Source organism: Molothrus ater, chromosome 1 (assembly GCF_012460135.2).
Source record: "Molothrus ater isolate BHLD 08-10-18 breed brown headed cowbird chromosome 1, BPBGC_Mater_1.1, whole genome shotgun sequence".
Lineage (NCBI taxonomy): Eukaryota > Metazoa > Chordata > Aves > Passeriformes > Icteridae > Molothrus > Molothrus ater.
The window spans coordinates 107860606-107884031 of record NC_050478.2 but is presented as its reverse complement, the minus strand read 5'-3'; the positions used below and the strand labels follow the sequence as shown (position 1 = coordinate 107884031).

General features: G+C 39.8%; 1 protein-coding gene across 2 annotated transcripts in view; it reads left to right on the top strand.

Moving 5' to 3' along the window:
- Positions 1–5823: 5823 nt before the first annotated feature.
- Positions 5824–23426, top strand: part of CHST9 (carbohydrate sulfotransferase 9) — an 86730-nt gene continuing 69127 nt past the window's right edge. The window contains exons 1-4 of one of the 2 annotated variants that reach the window (XM_036396529.2): positions 5824–5998; positions 6099–6199; positions 10331–10389; positions 12409–12621. In XM_036396529.2, coding sequence (XP_036252422.1) covers positions 12522–12621 — 100 coding nt within the window. In that variant the 5' untranslated portion in view covers positions 5824–5998; positions 6099–6199; positions 10331–10389; positions 12409–12521. The remainder of the gene's footprint in view (positions 5999–6098; positions 6200–10330; positions 10390–12408; positions 12622–23426) is intronic. The other variant, XM_036396537.2, reaches the window with a different exon arrangement.

Here is a 23426-nt window from a genome sequence, read left to right as displayed (position 1 = left end):
TTTGGATAATGTTTTAATCTCTAGTTCTTTTTCTGTCTCTTAAATACTATGTTTGTCAGTCTGCCTAGTATTTATTCTGCTTTCCATCTTCACTTGTCCCAGAATTTCTGAGGAACTTTTTTTTTTCCTGGCACATATGAATATCATAATGTCATAATTTGCTCAGTGTTTGATTCCAAGCTGTCAGAATGGGTTCAAGATATGTCCATTGGTCTTAATAAGCATTGCAAACATTCAACACAATGCTGATACTGGTGAAGAAAAAAACCATCTTGTTTTATTTCATTCAGTCCTCCTTTAGCTTCAGGACAGCTGCCAGACTGTCATGTCACTGTATTTCTACTTTTTATTCCAGATATTTTAGGGTGCAAGGGGAACCAGAACATTGGAATTACATATTTACTGGTATGGTGTCTTATTTCAACAGATTGTGAATTACTTTGGAGGTACCCCCAGTTTCATTAATCAGTTTGTTTCTCTGTCGATTTATATAGACAGCTTGTCAACAGATGTTGAATTAGTGCAGAACTCTGTACTGTCAAGCATGGTGTTGGGAATAAGGGAATTTTGTTTGTCTCACATTCAGGGGATGTGTAGAGACCAAAGGGCAACATGTAGAATCTACTTCTCTGACATTTAGTAGTCATGTGAAAGATGGTAAAATTGGTCTAAAAGAGGTTTTTGCAAGGTTTGTTTTTCAGTCTTTGTAATATCTAAGAGCAGCCAGTTGTAGCTGAGAAATCTAGATGCCACAGTGAGGATGGAGAAGATCAGCAGTAACCCTTAGTGAAAATTGGAAGACAAGAACATCACCTTCAAGATCTTTATTGATGCTTTTAAAGCATTTAAACCACACAGTTGAGGGTTTTTTTCAACTCATTTTGTGTGGCCACTTTGATACCAAGAACTGATAGACCAAAGAAACTGTCTCCCAGCTTAGCACTCTGGTACAATAGGCTATTCTCTTCCAGGAGGCACCATAATCAAGTATTATTTGGTGGAACAAAGATGAACGTTTCCTCTTCTCTAGAATAAGACAAACTAGAAATTACAATGTTACACAGCTTTTACAAACATATTGCAAAAGGCCTGGAAGAACAGGCTTCCTTTTTTTTTCAGAGGAACTTCCTCCTTTACAAACCACATTTCAACAGAGTTAAGGACCTCATTAATGCATTTGCACTCTGTGATTCTGTAGAAGGCATTCAAACCCTGTTTCTGTAGTGAGATGAGACCACTTTGGGGAAAGTGTGACCTCCTGATTTTTAGATGGGCTATCCAGGAAGACAGCACAGGAGAACTCACACAGGACAGGATCACAGGAAACCTGCGGTCCCACCTGCAGCACATGAGTGAGTCAGCCATGGGGTCAGGCCAGGATGCTCAGGGGTCTGTCCAGTCTTGTCTTGAAAAGGCTCTATGCATGGAGCCTGTAAAACTGGATGCCTCCTCTAAGATATAAATGCATCATATAACAGCATGAATACTCACATAAACCTGTTCACCCAGAGCTAGGGCAGAGGGGGTAAGAGAAGGGGAGCTAATCTCCACCTTTCCATTCACACCTGTTAATGGAATTCCTCACCAGTCACTCAAATACAGAATTAATTCACTTTTCTTTCAGAAATAAAATTTTCAGGATATCCTAAGGCATCTTGTAGCCCTGCAGCACTTGACAGAGAAGCATCTGCTATTTGAAGAACATTTTGGAATTGGAGTAAGATAATGTATCGACCTTTGGAAAAAAAAAATTTGCTGCTACTGTTTACTTTTGGCTGTCTTCTGAGAACAGGAGCCCATTAGGATAAAATATCTTCACAGTCAACTCATTGAAGTGTTTAAGTCAAGTTTTTGGAGACTACTTAAAAACAAAACTTTGTAACAGCTGAAGAACCACAGACATTTTGAATTGCCTAATATTTTTGAATGAGCACACAGCTTGGCTAGAAAGGCTTTGATAATTACTCCGGCATACCAGTTACTGAGCAAATGAATTTTATACCAAGTTGCTAGTAGTTTTTTTAAAGAACAAAGCAAATGCCCTATAGCAATGCTTGGTAGAGGCAAATTTCAGCCTCCTAACTGAGGAAAGGGGAATATTTTAGGTGGTGTATTTCTAGCTAATTAGCTGAAAATGAAAAAAGCTCAAGGAAATAAAATGAAACTACTTGCTGAATAGTTTTTACCCTGGAGCAAAAGACACCTTCATAATGATAAAACGTTTTTAATCACCAAAGGCTTGTTTAATGGGCTCTATATTTATATATAACACGCTGAAACTATGCCAGTGTGGCCCGTCCTAAAAGTCAGTGCAGCAAATGATAACAACACTTGGAATGAATTTGGCTAATCTAAAAATGTCTCTGAAGGTCTATTCCTTCCCCTTTGGAAAAAGATCAGGCCAAACAGGCCCTGCTACATGAGCCAGGGCCTTTATATTACATTTTTCTTTAAACATAAGAATCTCAAATTCTGACGCCTTGAAATGTGTGTATCTGTGCAGATGGCTGCTCTAGCTTTGCAGAAAATTTTGAAAAATGAAAAATGGAAACCTAGGCTGGGTGGAAAGCTCAGCAAGTGAGAGGGGTTTCTTGACAAATTACAGCAATGATATATATGGTTTCTGCCCCATGGTTTGAGTACCCACAAATTTAGGGACCATACACAGTGCACAGTCCATGGAGAAGCAGCTCTGAGTGTGGGTTACTGTGACCTACCTACCCTCCACACCATACTTTCCTCAATGGCTGTTCCTGAAAATCAACACAGGAAGTGTGTAAAGAGCCTAAGTTGGTCTTATTGCGGAGTAAAGGCGGTTTTATTTCAGCAAATTGACCTCTAATTTTTGGCAGGTTGCAGTTTGGATTCACAACCTGTTACCTTTCTTCTCTAAGTGCACTGACCGCTCCTGTTCCTGTGAGAAGGCATCACCACCTGGCTGCTGTCTCACTGCTTTCAGAGGATGATGCTGCTTCTTTAACTCTTGAACTACTTGTCTACCAGAATTCATGGGAAACATGCAGAAACCTGCCAAGAACAGAGTTTCTGATGTAGGCGCTGGCTCCACACCAGCCCTGCTGCCACAGACAGAGTGCCGCCACCCTTTTGTAATTTGCTTCTTTTTTGCTACGTGTCAGGCTTCAGAAGGTGCTGATTACAATTACGTAGTTGATGAGCTTCCTAATCCAGTGTCTAATTTCACCTGCATGTTGAATTTTTAATCTTTAATCCGGTAAAGATTCTTATATCAATAGCTGGACTATACCCTCTGCACCAGGACAATCTGTATGGAACAAGTATTATCAAAACTAAGTGCACTAGTCTGGAGTTCTTTGTGGTTTGTGGGTTTTCTTGTTTGGTTGTTTTTTTTAACTAAGTTGTAAAACAAGACTTGGCTTTATCCCAAAGCAATTAATTTATTCCATTAACTGAAGAAAAATAAAAATAAAGACATCTGATCTATTCAGTGTTATATATAAGTTTATTTAGTTGATGGATACAGCCTGAGTAGATCAATCTGAAGAAATATGTTTGCTGCATGTACTTACTGAGTGAAATTAAATCTACAACACCCGGAAGGTTAATCTGTATATCCTTACTAGAAGCTTCAGTGACCTTCATTACAATCTTCTGAGTGTATTACATCAGGAAACTAAAATTCAGTTGGCATGTTGTTTTTCTCCAAAATCTCACTGGCCATCAGGGACTAATAGATCTGTAATTTAAATATGAGGTTGCATTTCTTGTTGTTAAGGCATATGGTTAACATGGGATCACATCCCTGCCAGGTCATCTAAAAGGGGAAATATGCTCAACTCTCCTGAAATAGCAAAAAAATGTCATATTTTACTTCACACTCTCCCTCCTCCCCTTTTAAATCTACTAGGCAGCCAGACAAGCTACACGTGTGAGGGATGGTCATTACTCACTAGAACTTTAAAATGGATCCATGATTGGGTTTAAGGGAAAAATCTTCTCTCCCTAGGCTTTCTCTGAGCTGCTAGCTCCTATAATGAACTGTGTGGCTAGGGAAACCCTTAAGTGAGATAAACTAGAGAAAATGTATAGCACCACGGTGAGGTTATATGTATTCACACAACCCAAACTAAGCAGGGGCAGGACAGTTTAGCACCTGGATTGAAAATCCAAGGGAACGCTCCTGCATGCAGGTCTTGGCTGCCTATGCCTGTTACAGATCCTGGAGCACTTTTCAACGAACATCTAAGCTTTGGACAGGGTAATTACGCTCTCTGCCTAGTTAACCCTCCTTGGAAATCTGAGCAGCACCCCGCTCTCTACCCTTTGCTCTGAAGCACTAGATTTCGGCTGGTGGGCGTTGCTCAGCTTCCTGCCGAAGGCGGTGCTGCTGGTTGGGGAAGAGATCCCTGCGTGTGTCTCAACAGTGCGTGAGAAGATTTGAAACCTGTTGGAGTAAAAGATGTTGCAAAAACATGAATGGTTACATTACTGTTACTCCGGGAGAGGCCTCGATGCCGTAAGTGAGCAATGGGGCAGTGAATCAGGAAGCCTTTTAGAAGTATCCGTCTGCTGGGGTAGTTCTAGGAACACAGCCCTGCAGCGAAATGCCCAAAGGAAGACGGACAGAAGTCGTTTGAGCGCGGCTTTGGGAAGTCAGAACTCCTCCGTGCTTACCTCACCGTAGTAAGGGCTAAGGGCTATTTCTTCAAGGACTCCCCTGAAGAAATGTAAGCCAAGCGATATTCCCCTTAAAGAGAGATAATGCCATTTATCTACATGGTTGGTCTATTGTCACAATAAGCAGATAAGGTTTGCAAGGCACACGTGAAGCTCCAATAAGCACTAATTAAACATTTTTCTCTGTCATCCTGTTTCCCATAGACGACAATAAAGTTTCTACACTACCTGTTTTAGTAGCTAATTAAAGCTATGAGCTGCCTCTCCCTGGCAGCTTAGACATATTTATTCGCTAGCACGGGGAGAGCTACCCCTGGATATGTAACAGCAAACAAAACCTTTGAGCAAAGCTCTTCCTCTGCGGGCGGCGGGGAGGGAGCGCGATGCCACGGGCGGAGCGGGCGCACACGGGGGTGGCCGGGGGGACTCACCTGCCCCGCGGGGACCCGCCCGCTGCGCCCGGAGGTGTCCCTGCCCGCCGGGGCCCCTCCCCAGCCCGCCCGGCCCCAAAGTTTGGCCAGGAAAGTTTGTGTGTAGGCGCCGCGGCGGCAGCGCCTCCCGGGAGCGGCGGGAGCGGCGGGCAGGTGAGGGGCTGCCGCCGGGCACCCACCTGGAACGGGCGGGAGGGTGGGCGAGCTTGCGGCCGACCTCTCTCTCCCGCGGCCCCGGCAGCAGCCGCTCCCCCCGGCACCGCCCAGCCCCGCGGCGCCGGGACGCGGAGCGGCGGAGCCGGAGGCGGCGGCGCGGCCGTCCCGGTGCCTTCAGCGCGGAGCGGCCCTGCGGGATGAGGGTCAGCCCCGGCGTGTCCCTGGAGAGGGGATTAGCGCCGGGAGCTGCCCCCAGGGGCTGCGGGGTCCCCAGAAGTTGAGGGGATCGCAGAGCCCTCGCTGCGGCGCCGCGCACCGAGCAACTTTTCTGCTGACTCCCTACAGCCACACACACCCCCCTCCTTCGTCACACACCAGGAATCGGGAATTCGTGGCACGTCTCCAAAATAAAAAAAAATGGACTGGTATTTTGCCTGTGCGTTTTCTAGCAGTAGAGTGAATGACTGGGGCAGGCTGCGGGTCTTGTAGGCATGCTGATAGCCCCTCGGTTCACTGCAGCCCGTAAACAAGACCATGTCGTTTCAACAGTTCAAAAAAGGGAAGATCTGGCTTTGACACTGTGCTTTTGCTGATGTTCCTTATCCTGACAGTGGGAAGAAATCCCACCTATAATCCTGTTAGAAGACTGAGAGCCATCAAGTTGCTGTCTTGTGAGCAGTGTTTTTGTTTAACTTCCCAAAATCCAGATGACTTCCATGGGACTGCTCGCTGACTCCCAGGAGTGCTACAGACAGGTAAGAGCTAAGCATGCCATACTTGCCTTTTTCTGCTGAGGTCCCTCAGTCCTGACTGGCAAATGTTACTGAGAATAATAATGATTTTTCCTTTTTGAAGCAAGATGTCCAGCAGCTGTAGGATGAAACCCTTGAAACTGAATATCCTGGTGAACTGGTGAAGTTCCAGACCTGATGCATTCAGTGTCTTCTCTGCTGCCTGTAAGTAACCAAAACTTTCCATGATGCTGATGTGTCAGCCTGCATACACATGGGATTTATCTCTTCTTAACACAAGCATAACTTTTGTTTGTCTAAAACTGCAGCTTTAAATCAATCTGCAGGTGTCTGAGGCAAGTTGCTATGTGCATTAAACCAACTCGTCTGAAGTTTAGCAGGATTTATGGTGGAGGGGTAGGACCAGGTAAATGGTGTGCGTGTTCTCAGAAGCAGAGTCTAACTTATGCCCATTGTTTCATTTAAATGGATTTTTTCCTTTGGAAATATATCAAAAGGATAATGAGGAACTAGTGATGTTAATGGATTAAAATGGCAAAATCAAATGCAAACCATATTTTCTTTGCCGTGTTATTAATTTTGTATAGTATGTTGTGTGCTATGAAGTACATTTAAAACAAAATGTAATTGCTATAACAACATTGTGGTCTGCTATATAATGAGGGAGAGTGAGGTTGAAAAATGTTAAATATGTACAAGTTGACTGGGTGGGAAGTTACTTTGGTGATGTTGATGTTTGGAATTTCCTGACTGCAATTAAAATTTCAAAATTTTAAGCTCTATTTTTTAAAGGGGCTTTATTGTTTAATAATTGGTGGTGGGTGAGTAAGAATACTCACTTTGATGAAAACAGGTCTCTCCTTTGAAGAGAAATCCCTATATATTTCATAAAAAAATATTTCATTATTTGTGTCTTATGGAACTTTTACGGAATTCTCTCAACTTGATTTGCAGTGTTGGTAGGTAGTAATCTTCTGTTATTGCCAGTAATAAAAGTTGTGCAGGCCAGATGGTGTCTTCAATTATACTTTTACACAGCCTTCTTATAAGCAACTCTTCAGATGAAGAAGTTGCTGAGGTGTCAGCAGGACTGATATAACAGTGGGCCCGTATGCTGTCTATATACCCCTATTAAATTTCTATGGACAGGAAAAACTCCCTTATGGGAATTTTGGTTTGGTTTGGGCTTTGCTGTTTGCTTTTGTTTTGTTTATCTGGGGGGTGTTTGGTGAGGGGTTGGTTGTCTCAGTGTTTTTTTAATTTTTACAAAAGACAGCCAAGACAGTCAAACAGTTTCTCAGCACCACTGTTTGACTGTCTTGATCTGCTTACTCAGTTAATTCAAATTTCTGTAAGGCCTTTGACTTCACCCAGCCATAACACTCAGCTTAATTTGCTTGGAGATAGGAAAAGGCAAATACTGTATGTTTGTTTCTAGCAACCTCTGTAATAAACCAGAACAAAAAGTAGTACTGCCTGATATGAGGAACTGTGCAAGCATTGTTTGGAGCTGGAGCTCTGCCTTGTGCCAGTCGTTGTGAAGCCAGAAAGTTGAGATGTGGGCAGTGGAAAGGTGATCCTGGAGGATCATCTGCGTGTGAAGTAGGACATGAGCTAACAGATGAGAAGTGAGGGAGGAGGGGGAGCATTGAAGTGAGAAGATATCCTTGCTTCCTTCTACTGACTGAGCTGAAAGTAGTCTGGGCCAGTGTCCAGCAGAACATTCCTCACTGCAAAATTTTCTTGCCATGATCACTCCAGTGGAGGTATCCGAAAATGTAGTGCTTCTTGAGGTAAGGATGGAGGGAAGAAAATGAAAAACACCAAAGAAAACCCAAAATTGTGCAGTTGCAGTAGCTTTCTGTGTTTTTTTTTTTTCATTTTGTTTTCATTAATTCAGTTGTGTCTAAGGAGATACTGAGTGGGTGGGAATTTGTAGTATCTCACAGTAATATGAATGTTTTGACCATTGTAAACATTGTCTGGGTTTTTTCATCTGAATTTTGCTGGTTAACCCTGCATCTTGATATTCTTTACTTCCAAGTGAAGGAAAAAAAGCTGAAATTAAAAGGAAAGGTTTCTAAATAGGCAGCAACCTAATGTTTTGCATTTGTATGTCCTTGATTTTGAAACTAGATGATGGTGAGGGTAACAGTGGCAAGGAAATCTAAAGTTAGCCAAACATACTGACCAGATGCCATTGGTTTTGTGTGGTCTAGAATAGGAAGGAGCCAGGAATGGTACCTGAGTGCTGAGGTGCCTCTCCTCAGCTGCAGGTATATTTGATTGAAAGGAAGACAAATTGGATGATGTACTGAAAGGAGGAATCATGCCAAAAGCAGGAGGTACACTCTTCCCCATTTTTGGGTGACTGTGTTATTTCAATTGTTCTTGTTGTCTCTCTACAGGAATGAACCTATTTGATCCCAAAATACAATGGGGAAAATGCAAGGCTTTTATATCAGTAAAATGAGGATTCTTGAAATTCTTAATATTTCACAAATGTTAAACAATTTGGACTCAGAAGTGAATGACTATAGACCTGTAAAATTTCTAAATTTTTGCTGTGTTTGTCATCTAAGGCACATAGTGCTATTGTCTGCCAGATTTAGCTGCTTCCCCATGATGTATAAGGATATGCAGTAGTCTCTCTCCAGTACTCAAAAGAACTTGAAATTTTGAGGTGCATAGCTTGAGTTCAAACAGGTGGGGACGTTGGGGTCCATAAATCCCAAAGAGATGGGGATGATGTTGGCCAAAAGCAAGAATCTAGTTCAGCATAGGTGCAAGGCACAGAGCAGTTTCTCAGGCTACATTAGTTCCCTCATAGCAAGAACCATCCAGCAAGGATGGTCAAGGTAAAACCCAGGAAAGCCATGTCCCCCAGAACTAGAAGCAAAAAAAAAAGGATTCACAGCTTAAGTAGGGATGCTGAACCTATGTCTGGATATGGCTGATCTCTTTTGAAAATACTTGGGTTGAAAGTAACAGCTTCTTGGCTTTTCACAGCTACGAGAAAGCATTTATCTTGATTAAAGAATATTTGCAGGTATTTCCTCTTGCCCAGGTTGCCTGAGAGTGTAATCCACGACCATTGCTTTTTAATACGAAAGAAGAAAATTTGTCAGTGTTGTGCAGCCATTTTTCAAGTTCTTCTAGAAGACTCATAGATGCAGACTTTTTTAAATGTCACTGTAATTTTTTCATATGAGGTTTACAAATCACTGTGTTAAATAAATTAAACTACTCATTCAAGCTGAAAAGTCTTTAAAATCTTATAAGGTAGCAGAATAGTTGGATCTTATGTATTTAGTTTCTAACCTGAGCTAAAATCAGTCTTCTTAATATAAAGTAATGTTACTCTTGTTTAAAACTAATCTTAAAACTTAGTGAACATATAAATGAAGAACACAGTTTCATATAAATTAAATTTAAATAAATTAAACTAATTGCAAGCAGCGTGTAAACTCTTGATACAAAGATAATTACAGTGACTGTGATGGTGGAGTGAATCTGCCTTAGGGTGTGTTTGGTGGTTCAAAACAAAAAAAAAGAAAAGCACCTTGAACTGCTGTTTCCTTTTACAAACTTCTTTCCACTCAAAACCAAAACTAACCTAGTAGAAAAACATCTTATTAAGAGATTAAATTGCTTTAAAAAAAGGAGCTTAAAATGCTCCTTATTTTACTGTGCATTTTCATCATCATGTTTCAGGGCTTGTAGGTGGTACTGCATGCAACCACGATGGTGCTTGGGCAAGATCAGCTCTATATCCTATGCTGTCATGGGTCATGGATGTATGTGATACCAGCTACTGCTAAGGGAAAAACCACTGGCACCATTCCTTGGGTAAATTCTTTGTGGGCTGTAATTTGGTTAAACTTGGTCAGAAAGTGCTCATGGTCGTGGCAAGAGCTGGGCAAACCGGGAGAATGAGAGCAAGTGGCTGGAGAGAGCAGCAGTGCCAGCCTATAAGTGTCAGAAATGTTCATGGAGATGTGGTGTGAGATACTTTCCTTTCAGCATCGTCCATGTGGCCTGAGAAGGTTTTCCTTGCCCACTCAAGAATGCTGTTTTTCAGAAAGAAGGGCTGAATATATGGGAGCTTTGTGTAGTCAGAGATAGAAAAAAGCAACATTATAGAAGTGGGTTTATTTGGGAGCATGCACTGTAATTGTGTGTGTCTGGATTCCTCACCTTTTATTATGAGAGAAAATTGCAAATCCCAAACAGCAAGAATCTGATTCCTGCTTTCTAGTACTCCTAATTTATTTCAAAAATATATTCAGACCCTCATATCTTTTTATTTGCTACTTTTTTTTCCTCCTAATCCAGATGCTGTCAATGTCCTGTTACATGAACAACACAGCTTTTGTTTGTGGGAAACAGAAGAGGTTTGTATTCGTCGATTCTATGACTGGTGGTTCTTGAAGCATTGCTTATGCTGGGAAGCTTCTGTCTCATCAGCAGAGTGACTTCTAAAGACATGCAAACAGTGCATTTGCTGCAGCACTGAAGTTAGGTGGAAAGCCCTAAGTAACTCTGTAGCATAGATAAAGAGCACTGCAAGTCTGAGAGTGCTGAGAGCACTCTAAGAAAAAAAAGGTGCCAGTGATAACAGCTAATGAAGATCTGGGTGAAAGGAGGCTCCACTACCCACACCTATACAAAAAGCATTTCACAGCATTCCCCAAGCATTTTCTTGATTTTTGTCCAATTTTCACTGCTTCCTTCCAATCCTACGCATCATCACATTAGCTGCAAACAGGTATTTGTATATAACATATAAGAAATTCCCTCTCTGTAGAATCAAAGTAGAAAGAGCAAGGTTAAGAATAAAGCCTCTGTCACCTTCCTTTCATGTGCATGGTTTGAACCAGTTGCTTCATGACCCTTAGAAAAAAACTTGAGACAGAACATTTACATTCTGTTAATGTCTAGCTATCTGTCTTCTACAGAACAATTACACATAAAATGATTAATATTTAAACCGTGGCTTACATTTTCTGCAGGCAAGTTGGCGCTTAAGAGAAGTGTATAGTTTAATGGCACAGAATTGGAAAAACATATGAAAAGTCCTGAACAGTTTTGTTGTTCTTGAAATCTTTTGCATCTCTCTAACATAATTACTTCGTTCATTCAACTGCTGTTTCTAATGGGAGTTCCTGCTAAGTTTTATGTGTACTGTATTTTTAGAAACTCAGCAATTATAGATGTAACAGTGCTGAGTTATTAAAAAATACAAACTTGTGGAACATGGAGTACTTGTCTGATTCAGAAAAACTGTTAAGTGGATGCCTTTTCTTTTCTGTGTATTTAACAGATTTATCTTTCAAATATCGTCCAGTTGGCTGTATTCCTTTAAAAGCTTGAGTCTTTCCTAGAATTCTATGTGTTAGTTAATCATACACTTCTGTCATATATACTGAGAACAGTGTCCATTATGTTGAATTTTAAGGCATTTTCTTTCGCTGTGCAGGCCAGTTTCAACAACAGCTCTTCAGCTTCTAATAATGCACTTTCAAAGTAAGCACATTCTTATTCAGGTTAAGGAGCTGTCCTCTAGTGATCCATGTTCTGATTTTATAAAATGAATTTTATGACCCCTTTGTGGCACATGCAGGGTATCAGGTAAATCACTTTCTCTGGGCCCACTGCTGTTCAATAAAGAAATCTTTTTGGTAAGCTTTTACAGTTGAGCTCATTTCCATTAAACTTTGTGGCAAGAATTGAGTTCCTGACAAGTCCCTCTCCATATTGCAAATCAGAGCTGAATAAAAAGATGAGCCATTAATTAATTTTTTTGCTCTTTTATTGATACCGTCTTATGCTGACATTTCCTAATCCTGCAAAACTCAACTTGGGTTCATATTTGAGGGTGGGCATCATTGTATGACTCCTCGATGCACAGGTTGAACCGATGCCAGGGCTCTGCGAGCCGAGTGGTTTTGTTGTGGGGTGACTCATCCTTAAGGACACATGATTATACAGTCCAGAAGCAGAGATGCTGAGTTGCCCATCACAGGGGGCTGGCAGCCTCTTGGAGTGTGACCCAGCCACCTGGAAGGCTCCAGCTGCTTGCTGTAGCTTCCCAGCTGTGGTGGTCGGTAGGCAGAGTGGGGCATTGGTCTGACACCCAGTGACCTCATTTGGGTCATCACTTCCCTCTGTTATGACAGCAGGTGATGTTTGCACTGCTGGAGGTGGAAGGGTCTTTTCAGCCACTTTGAGAAACACATCTGCTTGGAACTCATCTGGGGGTAGAAAGAACATTGAGACTGTGAGCAGAAATATAAGCATTGAAAGCAATAGCTTGTAAGAGTTCCAGCTTGTATATAGTGTGCTGTTAACACGGTCTCTGGTGAAGAATAAAAGTGTGACACGAGAACAACCTCCCTCTCTTGTTATTCCAGGTTGGTGTCTCTGGGGAAGACGTCTCTGCAAGAAGATGCAGGCATGCTGAAGACTTCAGAAAAGTGAGCAATGAGTCCTTCTGAAAGCTGAAGAGAAGCCCCCTTGTAGGGTCATGAACCTAAGACAAGTCTTCGTGTCTGTACTGCTGTTTGGAGTAGCTGGTCTACTCCTCTTCATGTATCTGCAAGCTTGGATTGAAGAACAACATACAGGTACACTAGGCTTTCTCTCTTGTTTTTTTTAATATAGTTGCATCTGTTATTTTAAGATGACCATAAAACCTATTGAGGACAGTTGCGGGTTGAGTGCCCATTCCCCCACCCTCACTTTGGAAGTAAAATTGCATTGAAAATAGACTTGTTTTAATTGCTACACTTCATTAAGAAATTTCTTCAGTCACATGGAAAGATGCCCCCAGCTACCTAATTGTATTGTATCAGCTCCATTTGCAAAAGCAAGTGTTGCAAAAGCATTCTGCATGTCCAGTTTAGAAATTATTCACAATGATGATTTGTTGTGGGATTTGTACAATACATTTTTTGTAGTAAAGTAATTTTTGGAGAAAAACTGCTGTGTTTTGTCGACAAAAGTGGTCTTCTAAGCAGCAGTGCTCATGCAATTATCCTTTCCCTTTCTTTTTTGTTGTTGTTTTTTTGAGACTGGGCTTAGAAATCTTTTTATATATAGCATCAGATTCATCTAGCAACTTCAGGTAAATCTGTGTTTGCACTGGCTCAGTATTACACTTCTGAATTTTATTTCTGTAGTTTCCCATTTGTGATGTTTTGGGTTGAACTCCAGCTTAATCTAGATTCTCTAATGGACTAAACTAAACCAGGTTATTTACCTCAACCCCTACTGGAAGCTCAGTCACCATCCATAAAATATCAGTAAGGTCCTCCATGGATTTGCTCTGTAAGTCCACTTTTTATTGAGGGCATATCTTTGATTTTACCTGTATACTTGTATTGGGGGTTTAGGCTTTTGTTTTCAAGCTTGGGTTTGGTTGGTGGTTTTGGGGGGTTTTCTGGATTGTTTGGTATATATGCTTGGGGTTTTTTTTGTCAGTGGTTTTTTGTTTGTTTCTAGCTTGTTGAGTCTTGACTTTCAGATCCTCTTGTCTCACTCAGCTTCCATTTCCTCTGTAAAACTCCTATTTTATAGTATGTTGATACCATTGTGAAGAAATATATCTGTAAAACCACATTAGTCTCTGGCTTTATTGATTTGGACTGTTATTCCATGAGCTGCTAGGCTCCAGTATGTTTTAGAGAGCAGTGTTGAGGGGGAAATATAGTGCATCATTTCTGCAGTTGTTTGACAATGACCTTGAGGTTTTTTTCAACTAAATGCAATGATCACAGCATTAATTGTGGCTTGTTAATTTTTCTGGGTTGTCCCAAAGTATTCACAAGCTTGTATTAATAAAACTGTTGTAAGAGGTAATACAGGCTCCCTTTGGAAAGGTTCCCTTGTAATCAGTTGTTGACAGAAAGGTGTTGGCAGAAACTGAGCATGAAGCAGAGGGGGGGTCTTCCTTGAAAATCTCTACTGTTGTCAGGAATTTTTAGGGTAGATATCCTTGCTTTCAAGGTAGTTCAGGAATGTAGATGATGACTGTAGATTATTGATTTATTTACTTGCTGACATTCTTCACATTCCTTGCATCTTTTCTTGTGCTGTAATTAACCTTTCTTTCCTTGCAGTGCTCCTTGTTGCGGTTTCTCACTGCAGTTTTTTTAACGCCTTTCTTTTGCACGTATCTCTCCACTATTAAAAAGAAACAGGAAAAATAAAATAAAGGTTGAACTAGGACAGACTCTGTTCTTTTGGCCAACCAGTTGCTTTCTTTGGAGTTTTCTTTGATATATTGCTATAATCTTCTTGAGGAGAGAGGCTTCTCCTTGCACACATAAGTCATTTCCATGTGGAAACATTTCTCTAATAAAATGGAAGCTATCAGAGAATAACAGAATGGTTAGTGAGCTTGAAGTGTGACTGCAGTTTTGAGTGCCCTTCTATCTCACTGGACTGCTGGTGTGACAGCACTTCATCAAGATCCAAAAAAAAAAAAGAATTTTGGCATTCTCTACAGTAGCAGTAGAGAATGTATATGGTCATGCACATTGGCAAGAGCATGGAAAAACTCATTCTTTGGTGTCTGCTCTTGCTTCTTCTTCCAATTTAACATTTAGAGAGCCATTCTTTTTTATTTCAAACACCTGTATCTCCCCTAAACCTTCTGTGGCACAATTCTCTAATGCTCCGCTCCTGTATGCTGCTTTAGAGTTGATATGAAATAGAACATATTTGCATATTCACAATATACATTAGTTTAGTTATGGGCATTTTGCAAATTTTTTCCCTCTTCTGCTCTGTTTTTCATATTGCCACATGTTGTTCACTGTGGCTTTTTTGGGGATGAGCTGTATCTGGAGAATCCTAAACTGACAAGTATCTTTGCACGGATTTTATGTTTTCCTTTAATCCTCTCACTAGCTGCACAGCTGTAAGACAGCTAGTTTTAATCTGCAAGTGGCTGAGCATGTGAGGTGAAGTTCTGTTAGGAAATGGAAAGTGCGCCTCGTGCTTCTCAATTGCCATGCTCAGAGCCTGTAGAGACAAGTGTTTGTTGTAGGCAGAACTATTTTTATCTTCCACAGCGCCCTGCTCAAGACCTACAGCATTCATGTTTGCATTTGGTTGCTGAAGGGATGGAAAGTTGGATGTGTTTGAGTTAAGGGAAGTATCTGTTTTGCACCTGTGAAATGCTGCTCCTTACCGCCCCATTCTTCTGAATATCCAGAGCCTTTATAAATCACAATCTGTGGAAAAGATAGTGAGTTTTACTCTTTTGTGGTTTGTAGTGTTCATGCTTATTTCTCAGGCTCTCCTAACTGTGGTGTGAATTATTCCCAGATGTAGATTTTTTTTGGGGGGGACTGGAAAATTATATGGTAGTTTTCAATTCCCTTATTAACCTTTGGCCTACTGTTTTAAAGTTGGACTGTTTTCTTTCACACTTGCCATTCTTATTGCCACTTCTTCTAGCTGTTCATAATTTTTCCCACTAGATCCAATGCCAGATTTTATTCATAGTTTGCTTTCTCTCTTTTTGGGTCTCTTATTTCTACTTCCTGTTCACATCACTGAGATCTCAACTGTGATTTCATTCCCCTGTTTGTCTTATTTTGCTCTAGACTGATCTTATTCAAGCATGTTTTTCTCTGATTTATTTTTACAAACTTCCCTCATTACTCAAATGTATCCAGCCCAGGAACATCTCTAATTTTTCATCCTGTCCATCTACTCCAGATGCACCTGCAGGCTCAGCAGCTGGATGCAGTTCTCAGCACAGCCATGTCTTCTGCTCCCTCCCACTGTGCTTGGACTCTTCAGAATATTTCTAGTCATGTTTATCATCCCTATACCTTAAAAAAGGGAAAATCTTTCATTTTAAGATGTCTAAGAAACAGCTGCTAGCTAGGTGGTGGTCCTCTCTGATGGCTTTTCAGAGACATTAGCAGACAGAGAGAACAGGGGAGTTTCTTGGTTTGGCTCTGGGCATGGAGTGTATAAAGACAGGAAGATATATCTTTACTTCTGTTGGGTAGCTTCAGTTCAGCTCAGTGGAGTAATTGGGAACAGACTTGTCAGTAGTCCAGTGTGAGCATAAATATATACAGACTACATCTGGACGAAAATTTAATTGATAACATTGATAATGTGGTATATATGGAGCACTTCTTGTTCTCCATATATAAATATATTCATTGTATATAAATTCACATACATGAATGAAGCTTAATGTGAATTGAGCTGGATCCCAGAGCTTTACTTGACAGTTCTCCACACGGTCTTGCATTAAGCAGTGCAAGCATCAAATATTGTGGCATTGATTAAGAAGCAAACACTATTTGTTACATGCTTAGAAATTTCCAGCACTGTTGATCTTATTCAGATGAAGCAAACTGCTGGGTGTCATGGCTGATGTTGAGTTCTGTACCATGAATTACCTGAATTAGAGGGTTGTGGGGTATAAAGGACACTTACAATTTAATCCTGAAATACTAAAGACATGAATTGGAGTTTTAAGATAGGGGTTCTCGTTCTTTTCTTTAAAACTCTTCCTTTTTATGTGGACTGATGTGATTTAGTGTGACTGATTACTTCAAAATAATCTGAGAATATCTTTGAGGTTAGAACTGTATGCTGGGTTTGTTGTTTGGGGTTTTGCCATGTCTTGTTTTTTTCCCTTCTCTCAAAGTTTGTGTAATTATTTTTTTGTGTTGTGTGACTAATAAATCCATGATTATTAAGGACTACTTTAGAATAGAGTAGTCTTACCACTAATTAAAACGCTGCACCTGCCCTCCCATAGATTTCTGGCTCCCGAGGGTGAAAAAGTCTGCATCTCCTTTTCAAGAAGTTCTGTCTCTCACCTTAAGGATAACGAGATTTTTCCATGTGCTTTCCCTTCCCTTTGCAGAGTATCAGTTCTGTAGCATCAGTGGTTGCCCAGGCATCCTTCTGCAGTCAGTGTGCTTTCCTGCAATTTGTGTCCTGAAAAGCTTCACAACACAGACTTTGTACCCATTCCTCAGGCCACAGGTGTTCCTCTTGTAAAGAAACAAAAATTCAGATAAAAGTCACATTTTAAAAAAAGTTTGGGCTTTCATGCAATTCTTTGCATGAGCTTTCACAATTTAATCTGCTGTTGTTGTAGCCATCTGGGTTGCATCCATTATAAATATTCCTTGGCATACACAGGTGGGCTTTTTTCCCCACCTTGCCAGATTTGGTAATCTAAGGGGGTCTCTTGGGTCCTTTAGTAATCTGGTGAGATATTTTGAGTCCATGGAGTGCCTTTCTTCCTTATCTTAGAACTCTAAGTAGCAATTGAATATGTGTGTACACATGATAATATTTACTCTTTATTGCTTTGCTGGGTTGATTTTTATTTAAACTTTGTCTAAGTGAAGAAACATTGATGGTGGCTTAAAGAACCATTTATATGTGATGATTTGCAAAGGCACCTGTTTCATGGAAGTCATAGTTTTTCTAGACAATCATCATAAAATTCATTAAAGTGATATATTTGTAGAAAGGACGTTTGTAGATAAAGGTGAAAAGAACACTGCTCAGCAATGGTTATTAATTATCAATAATTTAATTCTTCTAGTAAGATTGAAATATTTCTGCTGTCAAAGTCCTGGGTACTTATGGGAGTCTTCCTAAGTCTGCTGGAGAACATCACTGGTACGGCAAACAAATCTTCAGGTTTATAATGCCCAGTCCCTAATGAGGCTGCTCTAATGAGTCTGGGTGTACTTAGGTTTATCCTTCTGGTTGGAATATGCTATGTTTTGTGTGTGAAATGTTTCTGTTTCTTTGTTTTGTTTTATTTTTTAAATCTGCCACATTATGGGATTGAAGCACAAAAGAAAGAAGATTCAGTAGGATCAGTAAATGCTGCTTGGTGAACAATTACACAGGTATTGAAATCCCAGAAATGCTACAAAGTTTTATTAGGTGAATTTCTCCATTGTAACATAGAATGGATTTCCTTTCTCCACACCCAGCTTTCAGTAGATGAAAACTGTAGGGGGAGAACAATTTCTTTTTCAGGAGAAAAGCTAATAAGAAACAGGTGGAAATTGATATTTACTTAAACAATAATAGTTTAAAAACACAAGTAAAAGTTGAATATAAGACAAGATGGTTTCCTGAGCTACTGATTGTAGAGTCTCATCCTGTCTTCTGCAGTTTCAAATAATCCCAGAAGCTTTAAGAAAAAAAAATGCTAAAGTTTCAAATTTTTATAACACTTAAGGCTCTATTTATCTATTTCTGAGGATATTCTTCCCAGGTCTGGCTGTTTAGCAACCATTTCATTCATTTTTTCATTCAGTCATTTTCATCTTGCATTTTGTTCATTTTACTTTTATCATTCCTATAGCTAAATCCCATTTAATTTTATAAATCCTTCTACTTTAGAAGAAATTCCAGCTTCCCCCTTCTCAAAGCAAACTAAATGGGATGAGGTTTTGGAGCTCCTCATAGCTATATATTCATTTTCATGTTTGAGTGGTAGCTGATGACATTTCATGTATTATTGTGTGTAAGCTTTGAACATCCCACACAACCTTGTTCATACCTAGACCACAGAGATCTACTTCTAGAAAGGTGCAGCACATACCTTAATTATACTAAGGACATCTGAATATACTCTTTCTTGCCTGTTTTCAAACACAACTTTAAGAAGAGGATTCTGTACCTTTCTTGTATCTATGGGCATGTAACCAAATTCACTTCAAAATCTGAATTGTAGTTACCCCTGTAGGGCTTTTTGGCTTGATTAGTGAAACACTTATGAATTGGGGTATCCTCCTTCCTGGAAAGGCTGAGTAACAGTAATGCTGTTTTCAAAATGCTCTTTTGAATTGGATAGAAAATATGTAACTGGTGCTCTTCATGCTGTTTTCCAGTTAGTCAGACCCTCAGAGTGGAATATCTGGCTGATGTTTGGAAATGTGATTTCACAGAGTCCTTAGTAGTCATTCTTTCTTTTTAAGTAGCTATGCTTTTTCTTTTTTTAACATGATATATGAGTTTTGGTTTGTCTTCCAACTTTTTTAAAATTTTCTTACAGATGTGCTGTGATTGATTGAAGTGGTTAGTTTTCAGTTATTGTCCACCATTGTTACTGCTTTTAGTAACATTTGGTTCATGACAATTCTTCAGTTCCTTTCCTTAAAAAAGCTTGTCATTTGGGCATTACAGCCCTGCAGTCTTGTCTCTTCTGGGCATGTATGATGCATTAAGTACCATTTAAGACAAACATACAGTCTTACAGAGCAAGAAGGGTGGAGAGGTATTTTTCACCTTGCAAATCATCATTTTGATGTAACAGTAGAAAAAAATTAGGATCATAGAATCATTAAGTTTGGGAAAGACTTATAAGATCATGTTTGATCTTTGACTAATAACCACATTATCAGCTAAACCACAGCATTTAGTGCCATGTCCAGTCTTTCTTGAACACCTCCAAGATGACTTCACCACCTCCCTGGGCAGTCAGTCCAATTCTAAAATACCCTTCATGAATAAATTCTTCCTGATGTCCAGCCTGAATGCCCCTGGTACAGCTTGTGGCCATGTTCTCTAATTCTGTCACTGGTTGCATGGGAGAAGAAATGTGCTACACCCTCCTTTCAGGGAGTTGTAGAGAGTGATAAGGTCTCCCCTGAGCCTCCTTTTCTCCAGGATAAACAAACCCAACTCCCTCAGCTGCTCCTCATATGACTATCTAGGAATTATGATGAAAAGATGAATGTTTTTCTTTTCCTGGCTTGTTCCATTTTCCTTATGTGCAGTGCACATTTTCAGAGGAGCAAGTGGTTGCTGCTGGAGTATATTTAAGGCTGCTTACCTCTGTGTCTGATGCTGAACTGCTTTGATATGTCACTTGATTGCAAACAGACCTGTTAAAACATGTGATGTGGTCTCTGCAAAATTCCGAGGAAAAGCTTTGGTTTCTTACTGGAATTAAATTAGAAGTTCTAATGTTTGTTTTAAGGGTGAGTATATACATATAGGTATGCATAGACATATATTTATTTAAAGTACCCCCTTTATTTTCTTTTTTTTTTTGTGGGCATAGAGACTCCCGGTAGGAGAAATATTTTAGATGGAAACCTATATTCTAACCACAGTCAGCTACTGGGGTACATGGAGATGAGTTTATATGGAAGAATTTTTTTTGTATTCACACTCTAGAGCCTTCGTTTCTGTCTCTTTCATTTTACTCATTTGGTATTACTGTAAACAGGTTATTGCTATTAATTTGGGATACTTCTGGATCATCTTGCAATGTGTGAAGCAAGCATTTAAAGATCAGGAGGCTGAGAGGTTTCAAGTAAAGGGAGCCATTTTAGTGTACAAGGGGTTGATGTCTGACAGGTGATGTGCATGATTTAGCTAGAAAAAAACATGATTTGTGTCAAGGAGCAAAAGGTTCAAGGAAGAAGAGAAGTACCTTTAACGTCTTTTTTTTTAATGTGGAAGAAAATGGTTTTATTTTTGGTTCTTTTTTATTATTAAAGGTAATCATAATTTCACATCAGCATGAATATTGGCTGGGCTTTTAAGTTTGGGTCCCTACTTCTTCAGACAAGTGTCTTACTTCTTGTATTTTTTTTAAATTTATATTACTAGCATATTCAAAGAAAAAAGAATGTTTCTACATTCTACAGTATTCCTGTGCAAGACATTTCCTATCTGTCAGTTTGAAACTGGGAAGATGCATGACACATCAGCATACAGTGTTTTTCTTCTCAGCTCCTTCAACCTTGAGCCTTGTGGCTATATGTGTGGGAGGGAATGTTGCTGTCTGCAGCCACAAAGAAGGGAGGGCTAGCTGGGTGCTATCAAATGTTTAAAAAACAACAAAATCTAAAATAAACAAACAGGCAAGCCCTTTCCAAAACTCCCAAATTTGCTCATTTCTGTTGAAAGTCAGGGTCAATCATCAAATCAGCTTGAAGATTCTGTTTTTTGTAAAACAGTAAATATTCATTACTCAGGAAAACTGAAAAATATGCTGTATTTTAAGCACTGCCCTGTATATAGATGAAACCGTTCCCAGGCAAGTATGAGCCTCACTTGATGTAAAGTGATAGGGAATGGAATATCACACACATCCATTGGCTTTGGATTTTGTTTGGTTTAATCTTATTTTAGTGAAGAGGTGCAGCAGCAGCATCCTATACTGGAAAGTCTGAAAAGCCATACTTGGCAGCAAGTGCAGCCTAGAAAATACTATTGCCCGCAGTAGCTCTTTAGGAACTCTCACTCCCCTCCCAGTTCCACTCAAATCACCAAAAACAATTGTTTCCTTATCACTTCAGAGCCTCCCCATGGTAACAACATCCAAGACTATCGTTGACCTCTATTAAACCTCTGTGAAACCTGTGTGCTAAAAGTGGAATTTGTCCCTCAGAGCTTTGTTGTTTCAAATAGTTTTGTTTATATTGACCACTCAGCTGTCTATCACACAATACTGCCAGGAATTCACAGCACATAGCTCTAGCAAAATCAGGCTGAGAAGGCACAGATTTGGTCTCTTGGCACCATCTACAAGGGAAAATGACATGAGCTATCAAAATATTTGGGGAATGATAGACTTTTTTTTTTCTCGACAATGGTAATAATAATTTTCATGTTTACAGTTCCATAATATTCTAATTAAAAACAAGCATATAAGACTGGTCAATGTCAGGCTTTTCTAAATGAGCAATATTTCCTTTTTGCTTAGTTGAGTTTTTTGATTGGTTTGTGGGTTGGCTGGCGTATTTTTGTTGTTGTTCAGGGATGCTGAAGCACAGAAAGTCCTCAAATGGCAGGGATGGGATACAGTGTTGAGTCAATGGTTGCAAGAAGTTCATTTCCCATGGACAAAAAATCTTATGAGCCAAGCAGACAATGAAGGGGGAAGGAGGGGAGGACCTCTTAAGAAAGTCATTGGCTTTGAAAATTTGACTTTCTTAAGTAACAGTGATAGTGAGGCAAAACTTGTCTCTTAGCGAAGAAATTCATTGGCTTAGAACATAACAGATTGGTTAAAATTTGTGGCTAAAAGCCACAAATTTTGACAGTCACATCAGGGGGTGTCTTCTGGATGCCATAGACACTGGGTAACATCCAGAAAATAACTGAAGATCAACAGCCAAAGGTTGAGAATAATCAGAGCCAATATTAAATTTCACTGTGGGTGTATGCCAGTGTTAGACAAGGTGTTAACTGATTTTATATTTAAGTGATTGGAATGGAGCAGGTAATTTCAGTACTAATTATGGTCCAACAATAGAAGAACTTGCACAGCTTTGTGTACATGTGTGAGGGCAGAGATGGAGGAAGAAGCTGTTAAAGGTTTGCAATACTTTCTGTGACAGATGTGTTATAATCTAGGCCTAATACAAGCATGCACTTAGGATCAGCTCAAGTGAACTTGGGGTTGTTTATTCGTGTTGTTGGGCCCTGGGTGTGGGCATATTGCCTCTCAGTAAATTATATGCAGGAGAAATGAGGGTTTGGAGGTGTTTGGTTTTGATTATGGTCAGCTAGGGAGATGTGGTGCGTGAGTTCTGCTAGCTGCAGCTGGAAACATTCTGTTGTGTTAAACAGGAAAATATCAGTGCCTGATGCTTTGCCATTCATCCACAAAATATCTCTGCTAACAAAAGACAATATGTCCAACAGGAAATAATAATTATAGCAAATGTTGTTTGCCAAGATAGTTTTGATTATACTTTATATTCTTGCTTAATTTTTTTAAAAGAGCTGGCTCTTCCTGGGAAGAGTGGAAAACAGTCGTTCCAGAATTGTTTCCATACCCCCATAATGTTTCTGTTTTTCAGAAGTGTATGTCATGAGAGGTTACTTTGACTTTGGCCTTACAACAATGGCAGAGGAGAAGGATCTTTAGTTAGCAAGAGCTTAATAGAACTGGGTAAATAGAATTTCACTTTCTGGTCCACTTGTCTGTGTAAAATCATTTTTTATTCCTGGAAGAACACTTAGTGGCCAAATAATGCAGTGGAATCTGTTGCAATGGTGTTTTTGCATTAAAAAAAAGCCTACAGTATATTCACACTACACTTTTTGAATTAATTCTAGCAATAAAAATTAGGAAAATACATAGATGCATTAATTTCTTTTTCTTTGTTTCTGTCTCCTTCTTGCTCTCATTAAATAGCCATTAATGCACAGTATGCCTTGTCCACTACTGAGAACTAACAGGGAACCATCTGTTAACACAGGTCATGGTATTTGAATTGTGTGGAAAATTCAGCCTGTTACTTCAAACATTATGCATATAATTCATTAAATGTCATTGCTTTAAGATGATTCTGTACCTGCAGTCAAGAATTATGGAGCATTTTCCAGGAAGCACTTCTGTTCTTGATGTTGGGCCAATGAATCAAGACTCCTTATGAACTTCAGCTTGATTTATAAA